This window comes from Etheostoma cragini, chromosome 11, assembly GCF_013103735.1.
Source record: "Etheostoma cragini isolate CJK2018 chromosome 11, CSU_Ecrag_1.0, whole genome shotgun sequence".
NCBI lineage: Eukaryota > Metazoa > Chordata > Actinopteri > Perciformes > Percidae > Etheostoma > Etheostoma cragini.
In genome coordinates, this window is record NC_048417.1 from 21,469,835 (window position 1) to 21,491,242 (window position 21,408).

The 21,408-nt window shown below is 39.3% G+C and overlaps 2 protein-coding genes and 1 long non-coding RNA gene across 5 annotated transcripts in view; 2 read left to right on the top strand and 1 right to left on the bottom strand.

The window, feature by feature from the left end:
- The window catches only part of LOC117953330, a 17,707-nt gene extending 14,252 nt beyond the window's left edge, over window positions 1-3,455 (top strand). The window contains exon 3 of the long non-coding RNA XR_004658596.1: window positions 3,445-3,455. This is a non-coding gene — a long non-coding RNA (uncharacterized LOC117953330). The remainder of the gene's footprint in view (window positions 1-3,444) is intronic.
- A 10,170-nt stretch (window positions 3,456-13,625) lies between these two features.
- Window positions 13,626-18,709, bottom strand: LOC117953324 (melanoregulin-like). Of its 2 annotated transcripts, none has more exons than XM_034886234.1 (6): window positions 18,602-18,709; window positions 18,401-18,482; window positions 18,044-18,299; window positions 14,513-14,603; window positions 14,219-14,385; window positions 13,626-14,067 (listed from the first exon to the last, which is right to left on the bottom strand). In XM_034886234.1, exons 1-6 carry the CDS (start codon window positions 18,651-18,653, stop codon window positions 13,990-13,992), a joined length of 726 nt encoding a protein of 241 aa, XP_034742125.1. In that variant the 5' UTR covers window positions 18,654-18,709; the 3' UTR covers window positions 13,626-13,989. The 2 variants fall into 2 exon arrangements, with proteins under 2 accessions (XP_034742125.1, XP_034742124.1); XM_034886233.1 differs by having other exon boundaries at window positions 18,587-18,709.
- Window positions 18,710-19,204: 495 nt separating this feature from the next.
- LOC117953424 (carboxypeptidase O-like) overlaps window positions 19,205-21,408 on the top strand; it is a 4,892-nt gene continuing 2,688 nt past the window's right edge. Inside the window, exons 1-5 of one of the 2 annotated variants that reach the window (XM_034886435.1) lie at window positions 19,205-19,405; window positions 19,711-19,774; window positions 19,968-20,069; window positions 20,989-21,099; window positions 21,179-21,295. In XM_034886435.1, the coding sequence (XP_034742326.1) occupies window positions 19,326-19,405; window positions 19,711-19,774; window positions 19,968-20,069; window positions 20,989-21,099; window positions 21,179-21,295 (474 nt within the window). In that variant the 5' untranslated portion in view covers window positions 19,205-19,325. Of the gene's footprint in view, window positions 19,406-19,707; window positions 19,775-19,967; window positions 20,070-20,988; window positions 21,100-21,178; window positions 21,296-21,408 lie in introns of both variants that reach the window. The other variant, XM_034886434.1, reaches the window with a different exon arrangement.

Consider the following 21,408-nt stretch of genomic DNA (forward strand, 5'->3'; position numbering starts at 1 on the left):
TGTGTAAAGCACTTTGAATTGCCCTGTTGCTGAAATGTGCTATACAAATAAAGCTGCCTTGCCTTGCCTTGCCTTGTGAGACCCAGATGAAAGAAATGGCCCGCCCCCAAAAGTGCACCCTAAGCGCCCACATCTCCCTACATCTCGTCTCCTCATGACACCTCACATTGCGTAGCGCAATACTTGAACACACCACCTTTCAGAATACTACATTTTAAAGAGTCCCTTACCATTAGAGCAACAGCTGATGTTGTGACTGTGTGGTACTAGAGAATGGAAGCTAACAGGCTCACAGCAGACACACTTCCGCAGACTAGACAAAGACATGCTGTAACAGCTATTAATTATATAATGCTCACTGGTTATACCAGGAAAGAATTTTCTTTCTCTCATTCATCCCACTTCTATCCTTTCCCGGCCAGATTCCCGGGCCTGCTCAAACAGATTCTCACATAAAACTTTTTCTTCTGCTCATATACTCTTTAGCAAACATCCCCTCCATCTCATCCAGTGTCTACATCATTAGTGTTGTTGTTGACACAACTACAGCAAATATAATTTTCATTTTATCGCATATTTTGTATCTAAATTCATCCATACAATGTGTCTCCTAACAGCAGATAACGCACATATATATTATAAATAAGTATTAGTGTTTATATCATAATCAGTTATAGTGTTTTAGATCCATCCAGATGTTGTCTCCATTCAGCTGAGATGCACATCTGGTATCTGATGCAACTGATTTGTGTTTCAACTTGTCCAATTTACCTTCCCTGCTCACATTTGAGGGGAACTGCCACCAGTGCCAACCACAACACCACACACATTTACAGCTTCCATACAGCCACACAGGAGGATTGCAGTGACTTTTTGGTAGTGCGGTACTGAAAATGTGTCCAAATTGTCTGGCAGAGGTGTTTATCTTTTTCTTTCTATGTCTATTCTCGCAAGCATCTGTTTTTCTCCTCTGCGTTCTACTGTAAATGTCTTTCCTCAGTTCTTTCACACGTCTTTTTTCTCTCTTCGGCTTCTGTCATTGTCCACACCCATATTTTTTATCCATTGTCTTTTCTGACTTGTCTGTAATCAGTTTCATTCTCCTCCCTGTCGGATAATTCTTGATGAGTTTTCATTCATCCTTCAGCTGTATCCTCTAATCATATTATCTGTTTTATCTGTGTGTCTGTGTGTCTGTGTGTGTGTGTGTGTGTGTGTGTGTGTGTGTGTGTGTGTGTGTGTGTGTGTGTGTGTGTGGGAGTGGGTTTGGGCTTTTGAATGTGCATCTTCTGTAACTCTGTGTGCCAATGATAACAGCAGGATTGGCCCTGGTCCTAACGGAGTTACAGAAAGTGTGTGCATGCGTCTATGTGCGTGCATGTGTACCATCAATTCACAAATTGACCGTTGGCCAATAAGATAAACACTTAATTAGTCTTCTACTAGGGTTGCTAGTCAGAACACAGATTTTAGGGTTTCCTCACATCAAAGAGAAAGAGATGTGGCTCTAATTTGTCACGTTTTATCTTCTTTCTCCCTTGTAATCTACTCGTCTCCTCCCCTTTGCTCTTAATTTCTCTCTCTCGCTCTCTCTGCCTCTATTACTCTCTCTCATCCTTTCCCCTGTTTCTCTCTGTGGATTCACCCTCTTCTCAATAAACAAACCATTTCCGCAACCCACACAATGTTTGTTCAAAGTAATCTGAAAGTGACACTGTCATCAGTTAAACACACGTGATGGATGAAGTCAATTTACTAAATTACTTTTGCATTTTTACATAGTTTAAAATTTATAGAAATAGTACACAAACTATACTGTTTATCTAAGGTGAGCTGCAGCGCTCTGAACAAAGTGTGAAATGAAATGTGAAATGAAACTGTCTAGCAGTAGTCTTGGAAGTGTTGACTGGATCAGCCAGTGGTACTGCTTCCTACACTGCAATCATCTAATATAAACAACGTCTATATTTTTGGTAAATAATGTTTTTGTTGGGTGAAAGTAGAAACTCACTATTATTGAAGTTTCCATGTTTTTACCCTACAGCAAACATAAGCACGCTCATTCCCAAGCAGTAGGTGCAAGTTTAACCTCCCCTAATGAGCATAATTGCTCTGACCTTAAATCATCGTGCAGTCCTCACGAGACTCAATTTTCCAATGACGCAGACACAAAAGAGAGATGAAGTGATTACCCACAAAATAAAATTTGAAGCGTTGTAGTACAGTTGAAAATGGCAACTTTTCAGAGAGACAAAAGGAAAGAGCACGTGTCCAAGCTCGGATTTCTCCCCTTGTCACAGGGCCGGAAGTTTGCCAGACTTGCCCTCTATCAACAATCTGTATATCAGAGTCACTTTCCTCTCTCTCCTCCTCCTCCCCCATTACCCGTCTTTCACATCCCTCACCTCCTCCTCCTTCTCTCTGTCTTTCTTTTTCAGACGTCTATCTTATCCTCAGTCACTTCCTCTGCTCTCACCTCCTCACCCTCCACCTACATCTCTTCTCTAATTTCATCTTCCGCCTGCCCACATCGCTCCCTCTCCTTCTCTCTCCTCCATATCAGCATTTTAGACAAATATATGGAGTCAGTTCAGTACGACATGCCAACTTTCCAAGTGTTTCAGCATGTCCTGTTTTCCAGGAAAAGAAATGAGAAGATTTACAGTTATTCATTACTTACTATACTTGTATTATGTTTTATTAAGGGATGTCATAAAGGGAAGACAGCATCCCTTGTTCCAAGGACAAAATAATAAACAATTTCTTTCAGTCTGCCAGTGCAAAGAAAAACCTGCCTCATGGCTCCTGTGACACTGATAATTGTGGCTAAGGTCAAAGAGCTTTGATGGTTGCTGATTACAGAAGGTGCAATGAAAAGATGAAAAGAAACAAATTTGTAGCAACTCTCGAGTTTGTAGTAAAGTTTTGAATCTCATTCTGTACCTTAATCTTTGTTACAGTTACACATGTTAACTAAATCTCCCCTTAGTTTCAGTCCAACATGATGTCAGTGAGAATGTGAGGGCCTTTTTTGAGAGACCTAGAGTCTGTCATGGTTCATTTATGATGCTAAAGGCTTTGTGAATCATAGCCAGGAACAACAAACCCAAGACTCCCTCGCTGTGTTGTGTTAAACACTGCGATCCCACTGTGGGTCATTAGAGGGGGGGGGTTTCATATACGTAAGTCTTGGATCAACACTGCTTTGAGTTCACACAGAGTGGAGAAAAAACGGGGTTAGGTATAGAGAGAGAGAGAGAAGGAGAGGAGTGTGCACAGACAGTGATGGTAGATAAAATATTAATTTGAGAGGTAAAATGGGGGTTTTAGATGACTCACTCCTGACCACACACACACACACACACACACCAAAGTTCCCAGCATTGGTCTTAAGATAATGCACTTACGTTGTTTCAGATTTTCAAAAATGGAAATAAAAAACAGTACAATACATGTATCATTTTAAAATCACACAGATGGCATTGGTCGAAGAAAATACTAAAAATACTAAAGTGTCTGCACAAAATGGAAGACATTACCTTTCAGCTTGAGAAAAAAATGGATATTGAGCTCTACAATTAGCAGTCATGAGGTTTAACATGATAACAGCATGGGCGCTCTCGGATTTTTATTTTTATAATTTTTTTTTAGATTAATCTGAAGTGCCCCTTAGAACTTCTATACCATCTGCATATATACTTGTTCTCCTCATGGCCTCCTATTTGTGGTTTTAGTATCATTCCCTCTCTGCCTTCATGTTGAAGCAGCTGACTCTACTTTCCTCTTTGCCCTCTGCTCCTCTGCCTAACCACCACTGCACTCGCTCTCTGTCATTTAACCATACCACACTGAGGAAAGCCTTCTTTTTCAGAGGTCCTTGTGTGTTAGTGTGTGTGTGTGTGTGTGTGTGTGTGTGTGTGAGTGTTTGTATGTCAGATGTGTGTGAGAGTGGCAAAGTTCTTGTATCTGATGGGATAATGAGCCAACTGAAATGCATACAAAGGAACATGCACGCACACACACACACACAAGCACGCAGACAATAATCACAAAAATGCTTGGCAGTTGAAGTTATCATTGCAATAATCATTTTCTCCTATTAAAATGTTACATAATGATTTGCTGGTGGCCATGGCCCTTGAGATATATTCTGTATCCACACCTATCTTTGATTTATCTCTTGATTTAGTTTTGCATAATTAGCACATTAGACAGAGACAGACCAGATACAACACAGTGTGTTTGAACCAACTTGTCTTCATACCTGAATGATAGAATAGGTTGTTTGCCTATGACTTCCAAAATAACATAAAGCAGTTGGATAGTATTGGATAGTACCAGCAACAGAAACACACTAATAACAGATAATCCTTGTTTACATTAATACAATGTATGTGATTTTGCCATCAGTTCTATATAATAACATTGTGCTTGCCAAGTTAAATGTGGTAAAATATATTAAATGAGCCACAAAAAAGCAGCAATAGCAATCAGGTGATCATTCAGGTTTTAGTTAACAAACCCCCAGGTTGGCCAAATTTATTTGAAAGCTTAACAAGCCTAATAAGATCAAAGATGTACTATATTGGAATTATTCCTTAGCAAAAGTCAGATAGACAAAGAGAAATAGGGAGAGACTGAGATACAGACAGGGTATTTACACATAAATACAGGAAGAGTTTGATAATGGGATAGGCAGGCAGCTAGACACACAAGGCTTCCCCTTCAACTGACCTTTGTGAGCGAATGGCAGCTGTTCTTCAATGAGCTCATAGTGGTGGAAGCCCAGCGCTTGTCCTGTGTGTAGACCTGCAAAAGTGGATTTTTAGCCAGTGAGTCACAGAAAGTGGAGATTGCAAAGTCAGGCAGATCCATATCCCAGTGTCCCTGAGCAAAAATCCCCCACTTACCTAGTCACACAGACATAGATTCAGAATCACCTCAGTGGCATGTGTACGACAATAGGTGTGTGTGTAGTAGTGTGGCAGTCTGTGCCAACTTTTCTACGCTCAGAGTCTCACTCATATCCTCTGGGGGTTCTGACTCTACTACTGCAGCATCTGCACTACAGTGTAGGACATGTTTCACTTACTATGTTGTGAGTCACTTTTCTTTCAAATTTATAACTTGTTTCATCATTTCAAATACACATTTTGCAGTCTGTAGGCAATTTGTTTTAAACTTTTTAAAATAAGTACAAATAATGATTGAGTTTCTGACGTGTGACTGCCGGTAACGCTTAACTTTCTAATATAAAACCTTCTAATATATTGTGATCCAATTCCATACATTAAGGCCTTGTCTCCATTTTGAGAAAATAATAGAATACAAATGAAGTGATGAGACATACTTTTCCTTAACTGTTAGCTATCATTCACATGAACAGAGTGTGAGGGTTGACAATGTAACATCTCTGCAAATTAAAGAAAGGGATCAAATGTTCTACTGTAGTATGCTGAAAGGCATGAAAGAAATGATGGATGGGTAGAAATGATGATTGGAACTTTTGTTTCAGGCATCAGGATTGATGAATCATCCATGATGTCTGGCAGCTTTGAGCAGACGTCATAAGTCTCCAGGTTTAATCTACTGCAAATCAAGATGCGAAAATGACTTCATCAGTTCCAGATAACGGAAAGGTTGCATCTATCAGCAGTAAACAGCAGCATACAAGAACATACATGTATGTGTGTGTGTCTGAAGTGTGTGCAGGCATCAAAAGTGACAAGTACTTGATGTACGTTTTATGTTGTAGGGGGGTAGGAAAAGGAGCGTCAAGATGCAAGTTGGCGGGCAAACACAGGATAATTTATTGAGAAAACAGGAGCAATCCACAAGGGCAAAACAGTCCGTAGAAAAGTCACAGGGAGCACTGGGAAAAGGCCAAATCTGAGGAACACAAGCAGTCCAAAAATCTAAAGGGAAAAGAATCCAAAACAGGCCTGGGAAAAAAGAATACAAAAACAGGTGAGGAGCACAGGGGGAACTCACGAGGGATACAAGCACAGGGACGTTCACAGCGACAGGCAGCCGGGACACAGCGACAGGACGCACGAACTGGAATGATTTGACAAGAGACAAAGGGAACACAGGGGTTAAACACCAGAGGTAACGAGGTAATGGGGAACAGGTGAGACCTCAGGTGAATCACCTTAAGGCGGGGCAGGACAATCAGACAAGCACAATGCAAAGCTAGACAAGACTAGACAAGACAGGAAACTACACTATCAAAATAAAACAGGAAGTAGAACAAACAGACACCGGGGAACACAAGACAGGACCAGCAACACAAGACCAAAAACACAAGGAGGCCAAAGAAAGGGAAAAATAAACCCAAACAAAAACCCCAAACTACAACAGATTTCTTTTTAATGTGTTGTAAAGTCAACCGTATTATAAAGACATTTTTACTGTAGACATCCAAACCAATTTTGGAATTTTAATTTTAATTGAACTATGCATCAGTGTAATTATGTCGAGTTAACATCATTACTTTTTCAAAAATATACATTCCCACAGACATTGTTCACATTAATTATGTACGGATTTCTTTTTGTATAATTGGGATTCTGGCAACCTGATGATTCTAAATTCAATATTCATTCTTCTAAAAAAAATATCAAAGTCTGTAGGAGATTTTCAAATTTCTTCACCAGCTAGCTGTCAACGTTGTCTGTCTTTAGAGTAGCTTATTCCTCTTTGCCTTACACCTTTACTGTTGGCCAAAAAAAAAATACTTTGTTGAGTATCAGTGAGCCACTCTGTTGCACACGTTCTTTTCTTACAACAAACACAGGCCTTTTAGTTTTCTTTTTAAGCAAACCCACAACTACTGCTTTTAGTGCAGTACATACTAACTAGAGAACCAAGTGTATATTAATATGCTGCTGAAAATAGTCCCCAAGAAATGTACTTTTTCACCTGTTTGTTATATTACAACAAAAAAACAAAAAAAAAAGGTTGCTTATCCTTTATAAAAAAAAGTGATCCATATACTGTACATACCCCAGTTTTAAATATTTAGACTCTAAAAGAAACTGATGGGAATGGACCTAAGTGCCAAAAAATGGGGATCCTTAAAAAATACTGACAGATTGGAGTTATGCGTTTGTTGGTTCTAGTATTTTTATAGGATTTGCTATTAGGAATAATACCACTATTTCTATATGGCAAGTCAATGTAAAGTAAAATATTTGATTCAGCTTTAACCTGCCTCAATCTGAACCAATGACGTCTACTTTACGCCCTAATTCTATTCAACTTTTGTAATTCAATACATCCTAATTAGAAGAGAACAAAACTAGATGGAAACACATCTGAAGAGACAAACATAGAATATGAAGTCACTGTTCTAGTCTGACCAATCCTGTGGTAGACACATCATGGAATCATAATTAGAATTCTAATAGTATTTCAGAACTGCTTCTATTTCTATGAGGGAACACTCTTTTCTTCTATGATTGACCTCCCAGCTGTGGCACATGCATTCCAATGTGGTATTAAACACACACACACACACACAGACAAACACACACGCCTGGTGGTGATGTCTTAAACACTGGTCTAGGATGACTATTTTAAGGTATGAACACCATTTGTTTATGCTGCACAGTGACTATATCTCTGTGTGTGTGTGTGTGTGTGTGTGTGTGTTTGTCTTTTTATAAAGCAGAGCCACTCTTCCATCTGCACCATCATTACATGACATCATCCACAGTCAGGGCGTCTGTTACAGCAAATGGAGCCTCTTCTCTCTTTTTGTCAGTACGGATGCAGTCTATGCCATCAGTACAAGGTGCTGAACCAGCCTCTGATTCATGTCAAAGGAACGGTAAACATGACTGGGTTGGAGTGTGGGGCTGTCAGGCCGTTTGAGTGATTGACAGACAACCCAGCCAGGTGATCATACGTGGGGGTGAATCACTGTCTGACTCTGCCCTGGTAAGAGGGCCAAGAGAGAGATGAGGATGACAAAAAGAATCTTCACTCATTACTGTGTTTTTCTTTTGCTTCCTTTATCTTTCTTTCACCCAGATGTTCTGTAGCTTCTCCTGTTTTTCTTTCCTTTTTCTTTTTCCCTTACAAAGGATGTTTCTCCATAATTCTCTCCTTTCTTCCTTTTGGTTTTTTCCCTCATACACACAATAGGGTTTTCATAATGTCTGATGCTTTGTATTCTAACTTGTAATTTGGGACTAAAATACTTTAGTCAGCTTTAATGTGTGGTCATAGTAATAGTTTCAATTTCAATTTCAGTTTTATTTATAATATCAATTCATAACAAGAGTTATCTCGATACACTTTACAGATAGAGTAGGTCTAGACCATACTCCAGAATTTACAAGGACCTAACAGTTCTAGTAGTTTCCTCCAGAGCAAGCAACAGTGCAAGAGTGGCGAGGCAAAACTGCGCTTTAGGAAGAAACCTGGGACAGACCCAGGCTCTTGGTAGGCGGTGTCTCACGGGCCGGTTGGGGTTAAAATGAAGACTGTCAATAACAGTCACAGAAAAATTGTAATTTGTAGTGGTTCTTTGTAGTAGTTCATGGCAAAGCAGGGCACTGTGTTGCATTACAAGGCACAACAGTGTGTCCTTCCCCAATACAGTGCATACTATGCCCATGTATATAAGGTTTGATGATGTATCGTAAATGTAAAAACGGCAATTCCATTACATCTGCACAAATCCTTTATGAGACGGAATACGTCCAAATTAGTGCTTTTATTTAGTAACAACCAAAGAAGACATCCATTTTTCTACTTGGACGTGAGTTTTTGGCAGATTGGGTGTAGGACAACAGCTTGTGACAACTTGAAATCCCCAGTTGCATCAAGACAACTCAAACATCCAACACCACATCAGTAAATGCTGAAACACACACATACTAAACACACAGCTGCATCTGGAAGTATCCCTATTCCCATGATAAAGCTGCTTGGCTTAAACTAGGAGCCATGAGTAGATCATGTGAATGAGATGTGTGTGTTCTCATAGTCAGCTGTAATCTCCTTTCAGTTGTCTGGAGACAGAAGGCCTATGGCCTAGGCCTAACCAATGCTGTTGTTAAAATAACAATTGCAGTATAAAAAAATATGTATACATGCAGTGTTTGTTCCATGTATCTCCTTTAATCACTTTTAATACAAGAGAAATAAATCAGGATATTTCAAGAGCATCATTGGACTTGTTATTACTGACCCACCTCTGATGACCACAGATACGCTGTAGAACACACCCTGCCCTGCTCACAGGCTTGCTCCACCGATCTGTGGCATGTGTGTTGTATGTTGTGCACATGTGTGTGTGTGTTTGCGGCATTATTTTCTGCCTGCACTGACCCACTAAGAATGAAAGTGATTTTGAGAACAACATGCTTTCCATGACTGTGGTGTCTATGAAACTGTAAAAACAATGTTGAAATGTAAATCTAGAACGTTTATTAGAACCTTAGAATTAACCCTTGTGTTGTCCTTCTGGGTCAAAATGGAATATGAAAACTTTTTTTCACTTATTTTTTTTGTTTATTTTATTTATTCATTTTAACGTTTTTGTCTCTTTAAAACATTTTTTTCCAATGTTTTTGTAGCATTGTTTAACATGTTTGGTGCTTTCCCCCCCACTTCCACCAGTGTACACTAACAACAACTAATTATCACTATTTTGGGAATTTCTGGTCACTAAACCTTTTATAGCCTATGAAATTATGTCTAATTTCTTAGTTAAAAAAGCAGAAAGGATGACTTATTTTGATTAACATTTAAGATCAGAGGATGTTGATGGATAAAGTTTAGTCAGAATAATGCTTAAAAAATGGAATAAAACACCCAAAAGTCAATGATAGTAGTGTACTGATCCTTAGTTAGACTTGTGAAGTGTTTCATGGAACAATCCGTTTGGTAGAAAGAAAATCTAATTGCTGCTACAGAAACTTTAAAAAAGGGTCAAATCTGACATGAGGACAACATGAGGGTTAAGGAAAGTTGATGTCTTGACATCTTGTTGCCTCATAGTGATGCAGCTAAAAGGAATAGACTGTGGCTTTATGGAAATCTGCTTCTTGCAACAGAAGATATTAAAATTGCAGTTGGGAGGGTTTGACTTGAAAGCGACATAATAACACTGCCTTTCCTGAGCAGACTCTTGACCTCTGACCTTCTGTCGGGAGTCAGAGAGGTCAGCACCCCGTGCCTGGTTCTCTAAACATCCGTTACAAATTAGAGTGTGTGTGTGTGTGTTTGTGTGTTTGTGTTTGTTTGTGTGTGTGTGTGTGTATATGTGTGTGTGTGTGTGTGTGTGTGTGTGTGTGTGTGTGTGTGTGTGTACAGTATATGTCTGTTAACCCTTGTGTTGTATGCATACCATGCAACGTTTAGTTTTTCTGGGTATAACCTGCAGACACTTTTCCCGCTTTCGCCGGTGTTTTTGTCACTTTTCCCAAAGTTCTTTGTCCCTTTTTCTCATGTTTTGGTTGATCATTTTGTGCGCTTTTTGGGACATTTTTGTTACTTTACTCCATGTTCTTTTATAAAAAAAAGAATTCTTCAGATGCCATAAATTAACACCCAAATTTAATAAATGTATATATAAACTGTTCATTTATTATTACTCGTGAAGAACATTGTACGGAACTATTGACATTATTTTTTTGGACAACTTGTTTGAAAGAAACACAAACTTTTTGCAAATGGGTCAAATTTGACCCGTGGACAACAGGAAGATTAATGTTTGTGTGTATGGGTGTAACACAGCTGTCAACACTGCCTTTTCATAAATTACTCTATGAGACAAACAATGAGAGTTCAGATTAAAATGGGGCATTTGAAAAATGATATTGCCTTGGTTGAGTGAAACTAAAGGTGGACAAACTAAATCTGTATAGTTACAATGTAAGGGTAACACATTCAATCAAGCCCTTACACTGTACATATACCTTCACCATAAACCTAATTAATGGACGTATATCAAGGTGAGCTGAGGCTTACTTCCATTCCCTCAAATCCCCATTTTGGGTCTCGGTAAGAAACAATCTATTGTACATAATTTGAATAAGAGATGTTATTCAAATTTTGGGTTTAAGCTTACAATTCTAAGTGTTTGAAAACCATAAACCATCTCATCTCTAAGACAAAACTAAAACAACATAAATGATAACCTTTTCCTCCGCGATATAAACACTAAAACGAGACCGATAGTTCGTAACCAAGCTAGCTGCTCTTTGAGTCTGTAAGCCACATAGAAACAACAATGATTTAAGCTAAATGCTAATGTCAGCATGCTAACATGCTCACAAAGACATTTCTGAAAGACATTTTTTTTTTAAATTGTAACTTACTGTAGTTTAGTGAGTTGGCATGCATTTGTTAATCAGTGCTAAACATAAAGCACAGCTAAGGTTGTCCTACATCCAAGGAGGATTGAAAAATTCTGACCACAAAACCTTTGTGAAAATATTTTAGTCTGGAACAAAGGGGTGGACCCCCCCCGACAAACATTGCCATCCATCGACCTGCCTGGCTAGAAACGAGTTAAATGTTGAGACAACGGGGGCTCACAAAATTGACAAAAGGTCACAAAAAGTCTGGCTAATTCAGTGTGTCAGGGCATCCGTGAGTGTGGTTCATGTTTGTAAGAGTAAAGAAGTGTTAATGGAAGGGATAAAGATAAATAATTATGACCAAATTTAGTCTCCAAGAGGATGAGTGAAAATATGTACCTTGTCGCTGTAATGAACGGTGTTTATTGTCGGAAATATTCCGGTAGAGTCAAATTCTAAATTGAAAATGCACTCCATAGTTCGTCATTACAGACTTTGATATTTAACTAACTAAACTACTAGTCACTGTGCTTTGTGTCTTGACATAAACATGAAGGCTCTGACCTCATGAGTCATGGCTCTGCATTATGAACCGCCTCGGGATGTGGATGGGATAATGAGACCTGGAAAGAGAGAGGGTGTGATCAAAGAGGGGAATTAACGAAATGCACAGTTTGAGAACGAAAGAAAAGAAACAACAGGGCCATTGGAAGCAATTTTGTTATTTTACTTTTGGCAAAAAAAACCGAATAAGGGTATGGATGGAAAGACAGAATAAAGACTAGATGGACAGACGCTTATTCAGACATAACTTCACTGTGAATACCCAAAGCTGACGAGAAAACCATCACTCACCAATTATGCTGGTGTGTGTGTCTGTGTGTGTGTGTGTGTGTGTGTATGTCTATGTGTGTGTGTTTCTGTGTGTTTCTGTGGACAACGCCCCACTAGAGACTTTCATAAAATATACTGTATGACCGTCAGCAGGAGCCACAGTCTGAATGAACATCATCTATCCATGAGTGTGTGTGACCATAATGCAATGTACGCCCTGACCACTTACCGGCCTTTGGAAGTATGTTGTACACACACACACACACACACACTCACGGACGCACGCACATACACACACACACACACACATTGGTATAATGAGAAAAAGGTGCAGACAAGCAACACAATGCCTTTCAGTGCTGCCAGACCATTGGTCCGCCTCTCATACTGCTCCCCTCCTCCTGTGCCCCCCACCCCGCCCCTTTTAGTTCCACATCTGTTTCCCAAACTTGGGGAAGGGGCCTTGGAGAGAACAATATCTGGGTCAGAGTAAACTCTCTCGTTCTGTGTGCATGTGTGCGCAGAAGCATGGGTGTGTATGTACGACATACCACAATCATCAGCTGCAATAGGACTGTCACACAGTCTTTCAACCAGAAGATAGCGCAGTATCCCACATGGGTGTGTGTATGGTTTACCTCTTGATAGTTATTCAAAAGCCAAGATGAGACGATTTCATCTGCATCCTGCCAAAATGTTAAAGAAAGGGATGTTCAGAAAGTAAAGAAAGGGAAGTTTAATTTCCCATGGATAGACTGCAATACTCACATTGTGCACTATATTCTTACATTCTTCTTATTTTAATTACTGGTTAATTATATTCCACATCATTCCACAAAATTGTTTCAACAGTAAACAAAAACATAATCGCTTTTTATTTTTTGTGAAGAAACTTTGCAAGTTAAATACAGTGGAGAAAGCTTTACAACATTTGTGATGCAGACATTTCCAACTAAGTATATATATTTTTTTCTTCCAGAGTAACCCACAGGAACATGTCTTCAGTGTATGCTGCCACCTGTTGGATGACGTGGCTGACACAGCTGGACTAATCAAAGATTGTTTATTAGGTACAAGGTGAATAAACCAGAAACACACACAGTTTGTTATCGTCAGTATTGTTAGTTAACAACCAAAATGTTAAAGATGTTTGTGGCAAAATAAAGGAAGACATTTAAATAGTAAAAAAACAACTGTTCCATTGTTTATCAGTGCAATCCTGCGAAGCTGAGCAACAGTGTAGCAGTGCAACAGGCCAGTCATACTCTAAGGGGTCTGCGAGGTCTGTGAAAAGATGCAGATGCATTCATTTAAAATAGCATGATATATTTATATATTACAACAGGCTTCATGGTTCAAGGAATAGTATTTTGATTTTTAAATCTATAATAGTTCATAGATTATTTCTAATCTAACAAATCTATAACTTCATCTGTTTAATGCATACCTCATATTGTTCTAAAACATTTTTTTGCGTTGTTCCTTTACACATTTAAGACTATACAAGTGTAAAAAAATAAATAAATAGGCTACGTCAAATCATGCCAGGGGATATACATTAGGGTCCCTGGTGTTTTCTATCTTTAAAGGGGTCCTTGGCTGGAAAAATGAAAAAAGGTTGACAACCTCTGGTGCAAACAACAAATGTGCAACTTACCAATACACAGTGGATTTAAATTCATTTAATCAAAAGGTGACAGGACAAAGAGAAGGTATTTTAATTTGCCATTAGAATGACATTTTCCTCTACAATTCAATGAATATTAGAGATGTTGACGTTTCTTTACCCTCCTCTTCCAGCCTTTATGCTGTCTTCTTTCTGTCACTCTCTTTCTCTCTCTCAGCCTACTTTCTTGGGATACTTTTCTTTGGCCAGTCTGACAAAATCTTCAGCACTGTCCAGCGACACCAGGCGGTCCTGAGAGAAAGATGGTGACAGCATGATAAGAACAATACACATTTGATCGGAGGGTTGGCAGATTCAGATGGAGGAAGAGACAAACAAAACAACAGAACACATGAAGGAAACAGGAAAGATAAATTGTGTGCGTGTATGTGTGTGTGTGTACCATGACACAGAGGTATGTGTTCTGGTGTTCAGTTTCAGAAGGAAACAGCGAGGTGTGGTCCAGCAGCTGTTTCAACAGTTCAGTGGCTTTGTTCAGATGCTCCTGATCTCGGCTGAAGCGGTTCTGTCTGTTCACACACAGCAAGGAGTCCACCTCGCGCTGGTAACCTATGGAGAGATGAAGGGTAGTCCGCATACTGATAACAGAGTGTATAATACAGAATGTAGCAGATTTAAGTTGAATGGCCTGGAGCAAATATTAACTGAACAGAAAACCACTGTAAGAGTGTCTCACCTAGCAGCAGCAGGATTTTCTTCCATCGAGATCTGACTTCCCGTCTGGCGTAGCGTAAAGTGTGGATGTCATAATTCAGCTTCTCCCATTCCTATAAGCAAACACACAGAGACATTTTACTCAATAGGTATCTTTAACTTATAAGTAGTGGCGAAAGCGAGGATTTTCGTCCATTGTGAGACACATTTGGTCAGGTACGGTAGACCTGACCGTTGCTATTGATTTACAGTAAAGGGCCGACAGTCCCCCACACAGGTGTTTTCACTTTTGTTCACTTTTTGTTGTAACATGGACAGTACTGACTGGGCTTTAGTGACATCTCTCTGACCCCCCAATTGGTTTGGTTTTACCTTTTTAGGTTTGGGAAGTTACAGCTTTATCATTCTATGCAAGTGGGTAATCCTCTCCTCTCTAAGCGTCGCTCCTAGCTCCTAAACTGCCATTCATTTTGGCGCCACTTTGACAGCAAGTAACTTTACATCTGAAGCGTTTAAAGACTCTATTTGTCCGTTGTTTATTTCTAAAGGAGCACAACGTATGTATGTAATGTATAAAAGGCCCTATTACATTGTATCTCCAACACGCATCTCACGTTATGGCTCCGTAGCAGACGTTTTTGTAAAAATAGGCTAACGATTGAGTCACAACTACACAACTTACTCTCACGCAGTAGAGGAATCACTGTATAGTACAGGGTAAGCTCGCAGACAGTTTGGACTTGCTTTAGCTGTTTTAGTTTAATTACTAATGTTGACTAGCATTTAAGTAAGCAATAATTAGCCTGTGCCTATGTTATCTCCTAAAATGTACATTTGCTTTCAGACATGTTGCCCACATCACATCTACGTCATCAAGCTCAGTTGTAGGCTGCGCAGTAATGCTCAGCTATCACTGAAAAAGTGCTTCTAATATCATTCACTGGTCTCTGTCCAGCGCAACAGGATCTGTTAGTCCATTTGTTTAACTGTCTATGATTTTTTGTAGCAAATATAGTTTGGGGGCCCAATTTCAACCTGAGCAGAGATCCAATCAGCAAGAATCAGTTAACACCTGCAGAGTTATGCAGGGTCTTTATAGAATATGTCACTTTCTCTCTATTTTTTAAGAAAAACAAACCAAACTGTCGGCCTTTCCCAAAGCAGACATTTTGAAAATCACAGGTGTAAATAACATTAGATTAAGATGCTTCAGTTTCAGGGACTGGGTATTGGGCGCGCTTTAGACTATGTTTACACATTTATTTTCATAAAAGGATATTTCAACCTCAACCTACCCCAAATGTACAGTATATGCCACCAATGCTGTCAAGAGCATGCCAAACCTGTAGTGGCAGTGCAACAAGAAGCTCAACCTCACATTAGCCAATCATAATCCCGAAAATAGCAACAACAGCCACAAATCACAACCTCTCTCCTCTTTTCCTCACTCCCTCTGCTGCTTAAGCCTCCAGTTTGTCTCAGTTTACATGCAAACATGCATTTGAAGATTTTCAAAATCTCCATTCTGGCCAGAGGTTTTAGAAAGACTTTTTTTTCAGAGGCAAATTCTCCATTGGCGTCAAAACCAAGGGTACAAATGAAGGGAAATGTCTCTGTTTGTCAAAATAACCATGCACGTGGGAACAGGGTCTATGTGGCATGGCTTACTGGGACACTTGACAGGAACAAAGGCACCTTTAAAGTTATCGGTAACACCTGTACACTATGACAAGTCAAAATCTCTGATTTGAAAAAATACCTTTTGAAGGCATTTACAACTTCACGCTTACAATGTAACTGGTTTAAAACAGATGTTCATGCTGGAGAAGAAACACAGTAAGAATTGTAACTGTAAATTACACAAAGCATAGAGTTAATCTTCTTTATTGATTGGGCTGGTTTTTTCCCCCAGTTCTGAATTACCTTTTAATGTAACGGACCCATTTCTCAGTTTGTTTGGCCTAATAGTAAAAACAGTCTCACAACATATTTGGAATGGTTCAGTGAATATTCTCTTTGAATGGCCAGCCAAGCTGTTGGCCTACATCTCCATTAAGGAATTCACTTATTAACACAATGTGCTCACTGTGTCCTGCAGCCTACTATTCTCTTTACGGGGCTGCTGCCCACATGTTTACCAAACTCATACTCTCTTCTTCACAGATTGAAGCTCTTCAGTAGATATTTACTGTGATCCTGACATTTTGAGTTTTGAGTTAACAAAACCTCTGAGTGATGTTCCCGATGTGTTTCCTCTGTAGAGAAATGGAGGAAAAGGGTATTTTATGTGTTGCAGGGATCATCATTCAAAGATACCATTAGCCAAACCCCGCACACACACATGCACGCACACACACACACACACACACACACACACGCACGCACGCACGCACACGCACGCACACACACACACGGAGAACAGACATACTGCTTTATTCACTTACTCAATCACTGATTCAATACTTTTAACACATTAACTTAGCGTAGGTTGTTTATTAGAGAGTCAGATTGGGTTAGAAGTGTGTGCGTGTGTGTGTGTGTGTGTGTGTGTGTGTGTGTGTGTGTTTGTGCGTGTCTCTGTGTCTGCATCTGTGTAGCTGTACACTATAATCTAGCTCACCTCTCGTGGTTCTGGTAACAGCAGGTAAACGTCCTCTAATGTGACGTGGTTGTGTATAAAGTTATTTAGGAATCTAGGTCAATTTCATTAACTGATGCGAGTCAACCTGATAAGGAGTCAAAGGCTTCTTTGAGAGCCACCTGTTGGTGTCCTCTCCCCTTATTGAATAATTGCATTAGATAACTGCAGTGGAATAGAACAGGACATGGACTGAATTACTGTAATACCTCCTGGTACTGCTCTACGAGGAAATTCCAAAAGCATCTTGCCATGAAATACAGTAAATCTTTGTTCAGATGTGACTGAGAATGAAGAATTTAAAGAATTGTGATTCTTTCTGTATTTTTAGCACTTTTATAATTTTTATGATTATATTATGTATATACACAGTTGTGTACGGCACATGTACAAGGTGTGTCTACACTCTATATTTAACAGTTAGGCTACTTTAAAGATGTGAATAGTGACTGACATTACTATTCACACTTTTTATGCGTTTAAAAAAAGACACCATATCACCCAAAAGGAAAATCATGTTAAAGAGTGTAATTTAAATGGAACAAATTAAACTGATTAACACCTTCGATGGTAAAAGCATTTTTTTTAATTAATCAACATTATTTATAATTATAATTATTATAATGTATCCTAATCTAAATCCCAATTTAATCTTAAAAATATACAATGAAAGCCTCACCTATTCTCAAAAACATTTAACATTCTACCATGATGTCGCAAGATTAAATAGATAAAAAATGATATTAACAAAAAATCAAATAATAGTTGCATATTTTTCTCCTGCCTAGATTAAATGCTGTTACTTGTCACTTTAAAAAAGTAACAACATAAATGTCAGATCTTTCAACAAAAAAGCATACAACAACAAGACTACACACAACTACACAACTACAACAAGAACACACTTTCTCTCACCTCTGTAGCCTGGTCAGCCTTGTCTCTCATGCTGATAAAATCCTGTAACTCTCTGTCCGATCCTCTCCTAATGGGAGACTCACAGGCTCTGTTTGTGGATGCCCATCGATCCACAGTGCTCCTCTGGCTCAGCTGGTGGTTCCGTGGCCTCCTTCTCGAAGGCTGAGGCCCAAAAAGGCTCTCCTCTTCTATGTCACTGTCGCTGGACTCACTGGATGACAACTCTGGTTGTGTGGAAGCTGCGGTGGTACGCATGCTGGAGGGAAGGAAGAAGAATCAGATGAAACACCTGGTGTTAAAAGCAGGATTAGAAGCAAGGTTTTGGGGTTTTCATTGTGTCTATCAGGTGTTTCTCACCACAAAATAGCATTCTTCTCTTCCCTGTTGTGTTTCAGATAGTAATCACAACAGCAGATGGTAAACGTGGTACCCATTGGCCCTTTCCAAAACAACAAAAAATCTTCCTGATAAAATCCCCAAAGGAATCCCGCCTCTTCCAAAAGGTTTCCTCCAGAATCCAAACAAAATCTAAATATTTCTGACCTGAAATGTCCTCACTTGCAAATGTCGGAGACCAAAATATCTGAGCAATATTACTTGTTGTGTCCATCCCCCTTTCCCTGGGCCTTTCCTGACCTGAATGAGGGCCGCTGTCAATTACATTATCCACGTGAGTTGCAAACAGGGGACAACAACAACAACACACACACACACACACACACACACACACACACCGCTCAGGGATGAATGGCACATTTATTCAGCAACTCATGATGTTGCAGAATGCAGCAGGAGACGTATAGCTTTCTAGCTCTATCGCTGCAAAACACAGGCTCACTACACAACCTGTAACCCAGAGCTGGAACTGTGCTATCATGTACTACCTGCTTTGTGTTACTGTAAATGTTTCTGGAGAAGGATGAGGAGTTTTTTGCGTTTAGTACTTGATATTAACACGTAGGAAAGAGAACTGCTGCCTTGTGACATCAGTTGCTGTATAATTTTAGTGACCCTTTATAAATGTTAATAAATAACGGATCTATAACTCTCTCTAGCATAATCCCACATTGCTGTTATGCATTTACCTCGGTGTGGGGCTGTAAAACTTGGAAATGATTTTGTCAAGATGATGACAGGCGACACCTGATAAATAATGTGCCTCTCCCACTGGATGTTACTAACAGCAGTGTTAGCTAGTGCTGCAGAGCTACAGAAGGGTGTGGAGCAGCAGCCTAACACCGCTGAGTGAGCCGACTGTAAAAGTAAAAGTGAGAACGAGAAAATGGAGACGAAGACAATAACAGTTTGGATACTTGGTTTGTTCCAGCTGATTTTAAGCAGTGTTTTAGAGACTTCTAACAGGTGAGCTCGGCTGCTGTGTTGTGTTGATCTTAAGTTTGTATGTGCAAATGTAAATGTAGTGTGGTTTGTGAATCATATAAATTCAGCCATTTATGAAATAAAATGACACCACCCTGAATCTAGATCAGCTTTTGGGTGATGTCAATGTATCTGTGGTTATCACTGTGTGTAGTCACAGCTTTATACCTGACATTGTCCTTGAAGGGTGACATGCCACTAGGTCTAACTCAAACAATCACTACTTAGTTTACAACGTTGCAAATACACATTGCATTCATAACTCTATTTCTCTTTTTAATTCACAGTTTTGTGGAGAGTTTGGAATCAACACAGAGTTATGACTACTCCAAATATCACTCCATGGATGAGGTCAGAGTTTCTTTAGAGCTCTAGCTAGATAAAGACAGTACATTTACAATAAATTAATCTTTCTGGTTTTTGTCTCACTTCTCTTTTGTTGACTTTGCTGTGAACTTTAATCCTTGTAGATTACAGATGGACCTTGACCAAAGAAAATACCATTGTCAGAATGAATGATAACACTGGTTAAATTGCAATGCAGATATACAGGTGGATGCAAGATGTGGAGCGAGGGAACCCAGAGCTGGTCTCCTCTGCTGTCTACGGACACACTTATGAAGGGAGAAACATCACACTGCTGAAGGTATTCAACACAGTCGCCATGACAGACAGTAGCAGACACAACTGCTCAATTCTTCACATAATGCAATCCTACATGTCAAACTACACGTGAACTGTAGTCATAAATACACTGCATGCTCCACGTAACTCATTACCACCCTTAGAAACCAACTTAGAAACATCAATTCATTTGCCCATTTCAAATCACAACTCAAGAAAAAAATAAGAAAACCGCCTGTTAATTAACTATTAATTTCTTATATTTCCCTGTGCGGTGTCCGTGAGTGCAGAGAAAGGTGCTTTTTAATAAAATGTTTTATTATTTATGCGTATACAAAGCAAAATCCACCCAAAGTGTGTGTCAATATGTTGTTAAAAAGTATTGGGTATCGATGCCGGGAGTTTAATACCGGTTCGTTTATGATGCTTTTTTCGAAACAAATTTTACAAAACCCATTTTACAAAAAGAAATTACTACATTACACATCACCATACAAATCTTTTATTTATTATATTATGTGACTGTAGCCAGTCCTCTATAAATACAAAACACACATAGACAAGTCTCTGTGCATGTCAAAGTGTTTTTCCTGCATGCCTCTACGACATGTAACATCATAGGCAATCACTTATTAAATTATTAGTTATTAGATCTTGGTACAAGCATGCTGCATGGTTACGCTGATAAGTTTTTCTCCTTAGTTCTTAAAATTTGGTATTGTGAATTGAATGACATGGCATTTTTTGATAGTCGCTACCCAGTGCCCTTACCAAGTGACTTTGGTCTGGTACTTCTGGATCTCAAACAATATGGTAAGACAGAGGTCACACATCTATTCAGCCTATTATCAATTCTGTATGGCAATTATAAAGATATATGTTGAATATCTTACCTTTAAATCTTACATTCACCCAAAGCGGATCACGTTGTGTGTCTCCAGTTGGGACTAGAAGACCCAGAGGGCAGAGAGAAGAAGGTTATATGGGTGGACTGTGGTATCCATGCTCGGGAGTGGATCGCTCCTGCCTTCTGCCAGTGGTTTGTCAAAGAGGTTTGTACACTCAGAGTAACTGAAATGGCACCCAATTTCACCCAAGTGAGTCAACCTTGACATGTGAACGTTTGTTCAGATTGTGAACTCCTACAAAACCAATAAGAAGCTGGAGCAGATGCTGCAGAACCTTGACGTCTATGTTACTCCTGTGATCAATGTGGACGGATACATATTCACCTGGGCCAATGACAGCGTGAGTGCTTCTCAGGTTTTATTGTTTGTATATTTCTCATACAGTGGGTACGGAAAGTATTCAGACCCCTTTAAATTTTTCACTCTTTGTTTCATTGCAGCCATTTTCCAAAA

Excerpts from the sequence above, each read along its gene's own strand:
- LOC117953324 (XM_034886233.1), bottom strand. The coding sequence starts at position 18,653 with ATGGACACAACAAGTAATATTGCTCAGATATTTTGGTCTCCGACATTT. Across the intron at positions 18,483-18,586 it reads TGCAAGTGAGGACATTTCAG|GGCCAATGGGTACCACGTTT; the intron begins GTCAGAAATATT and ends TGTTTTGGAAAG. Across the intron at positions 14,604-18,043 it reads AGGCTGACCAGGCTACAGAG|GAATGGGAGAAGCTGAATTA; the intron begins GTGAGAGAAAGT and ends GTTTGCTTATAG.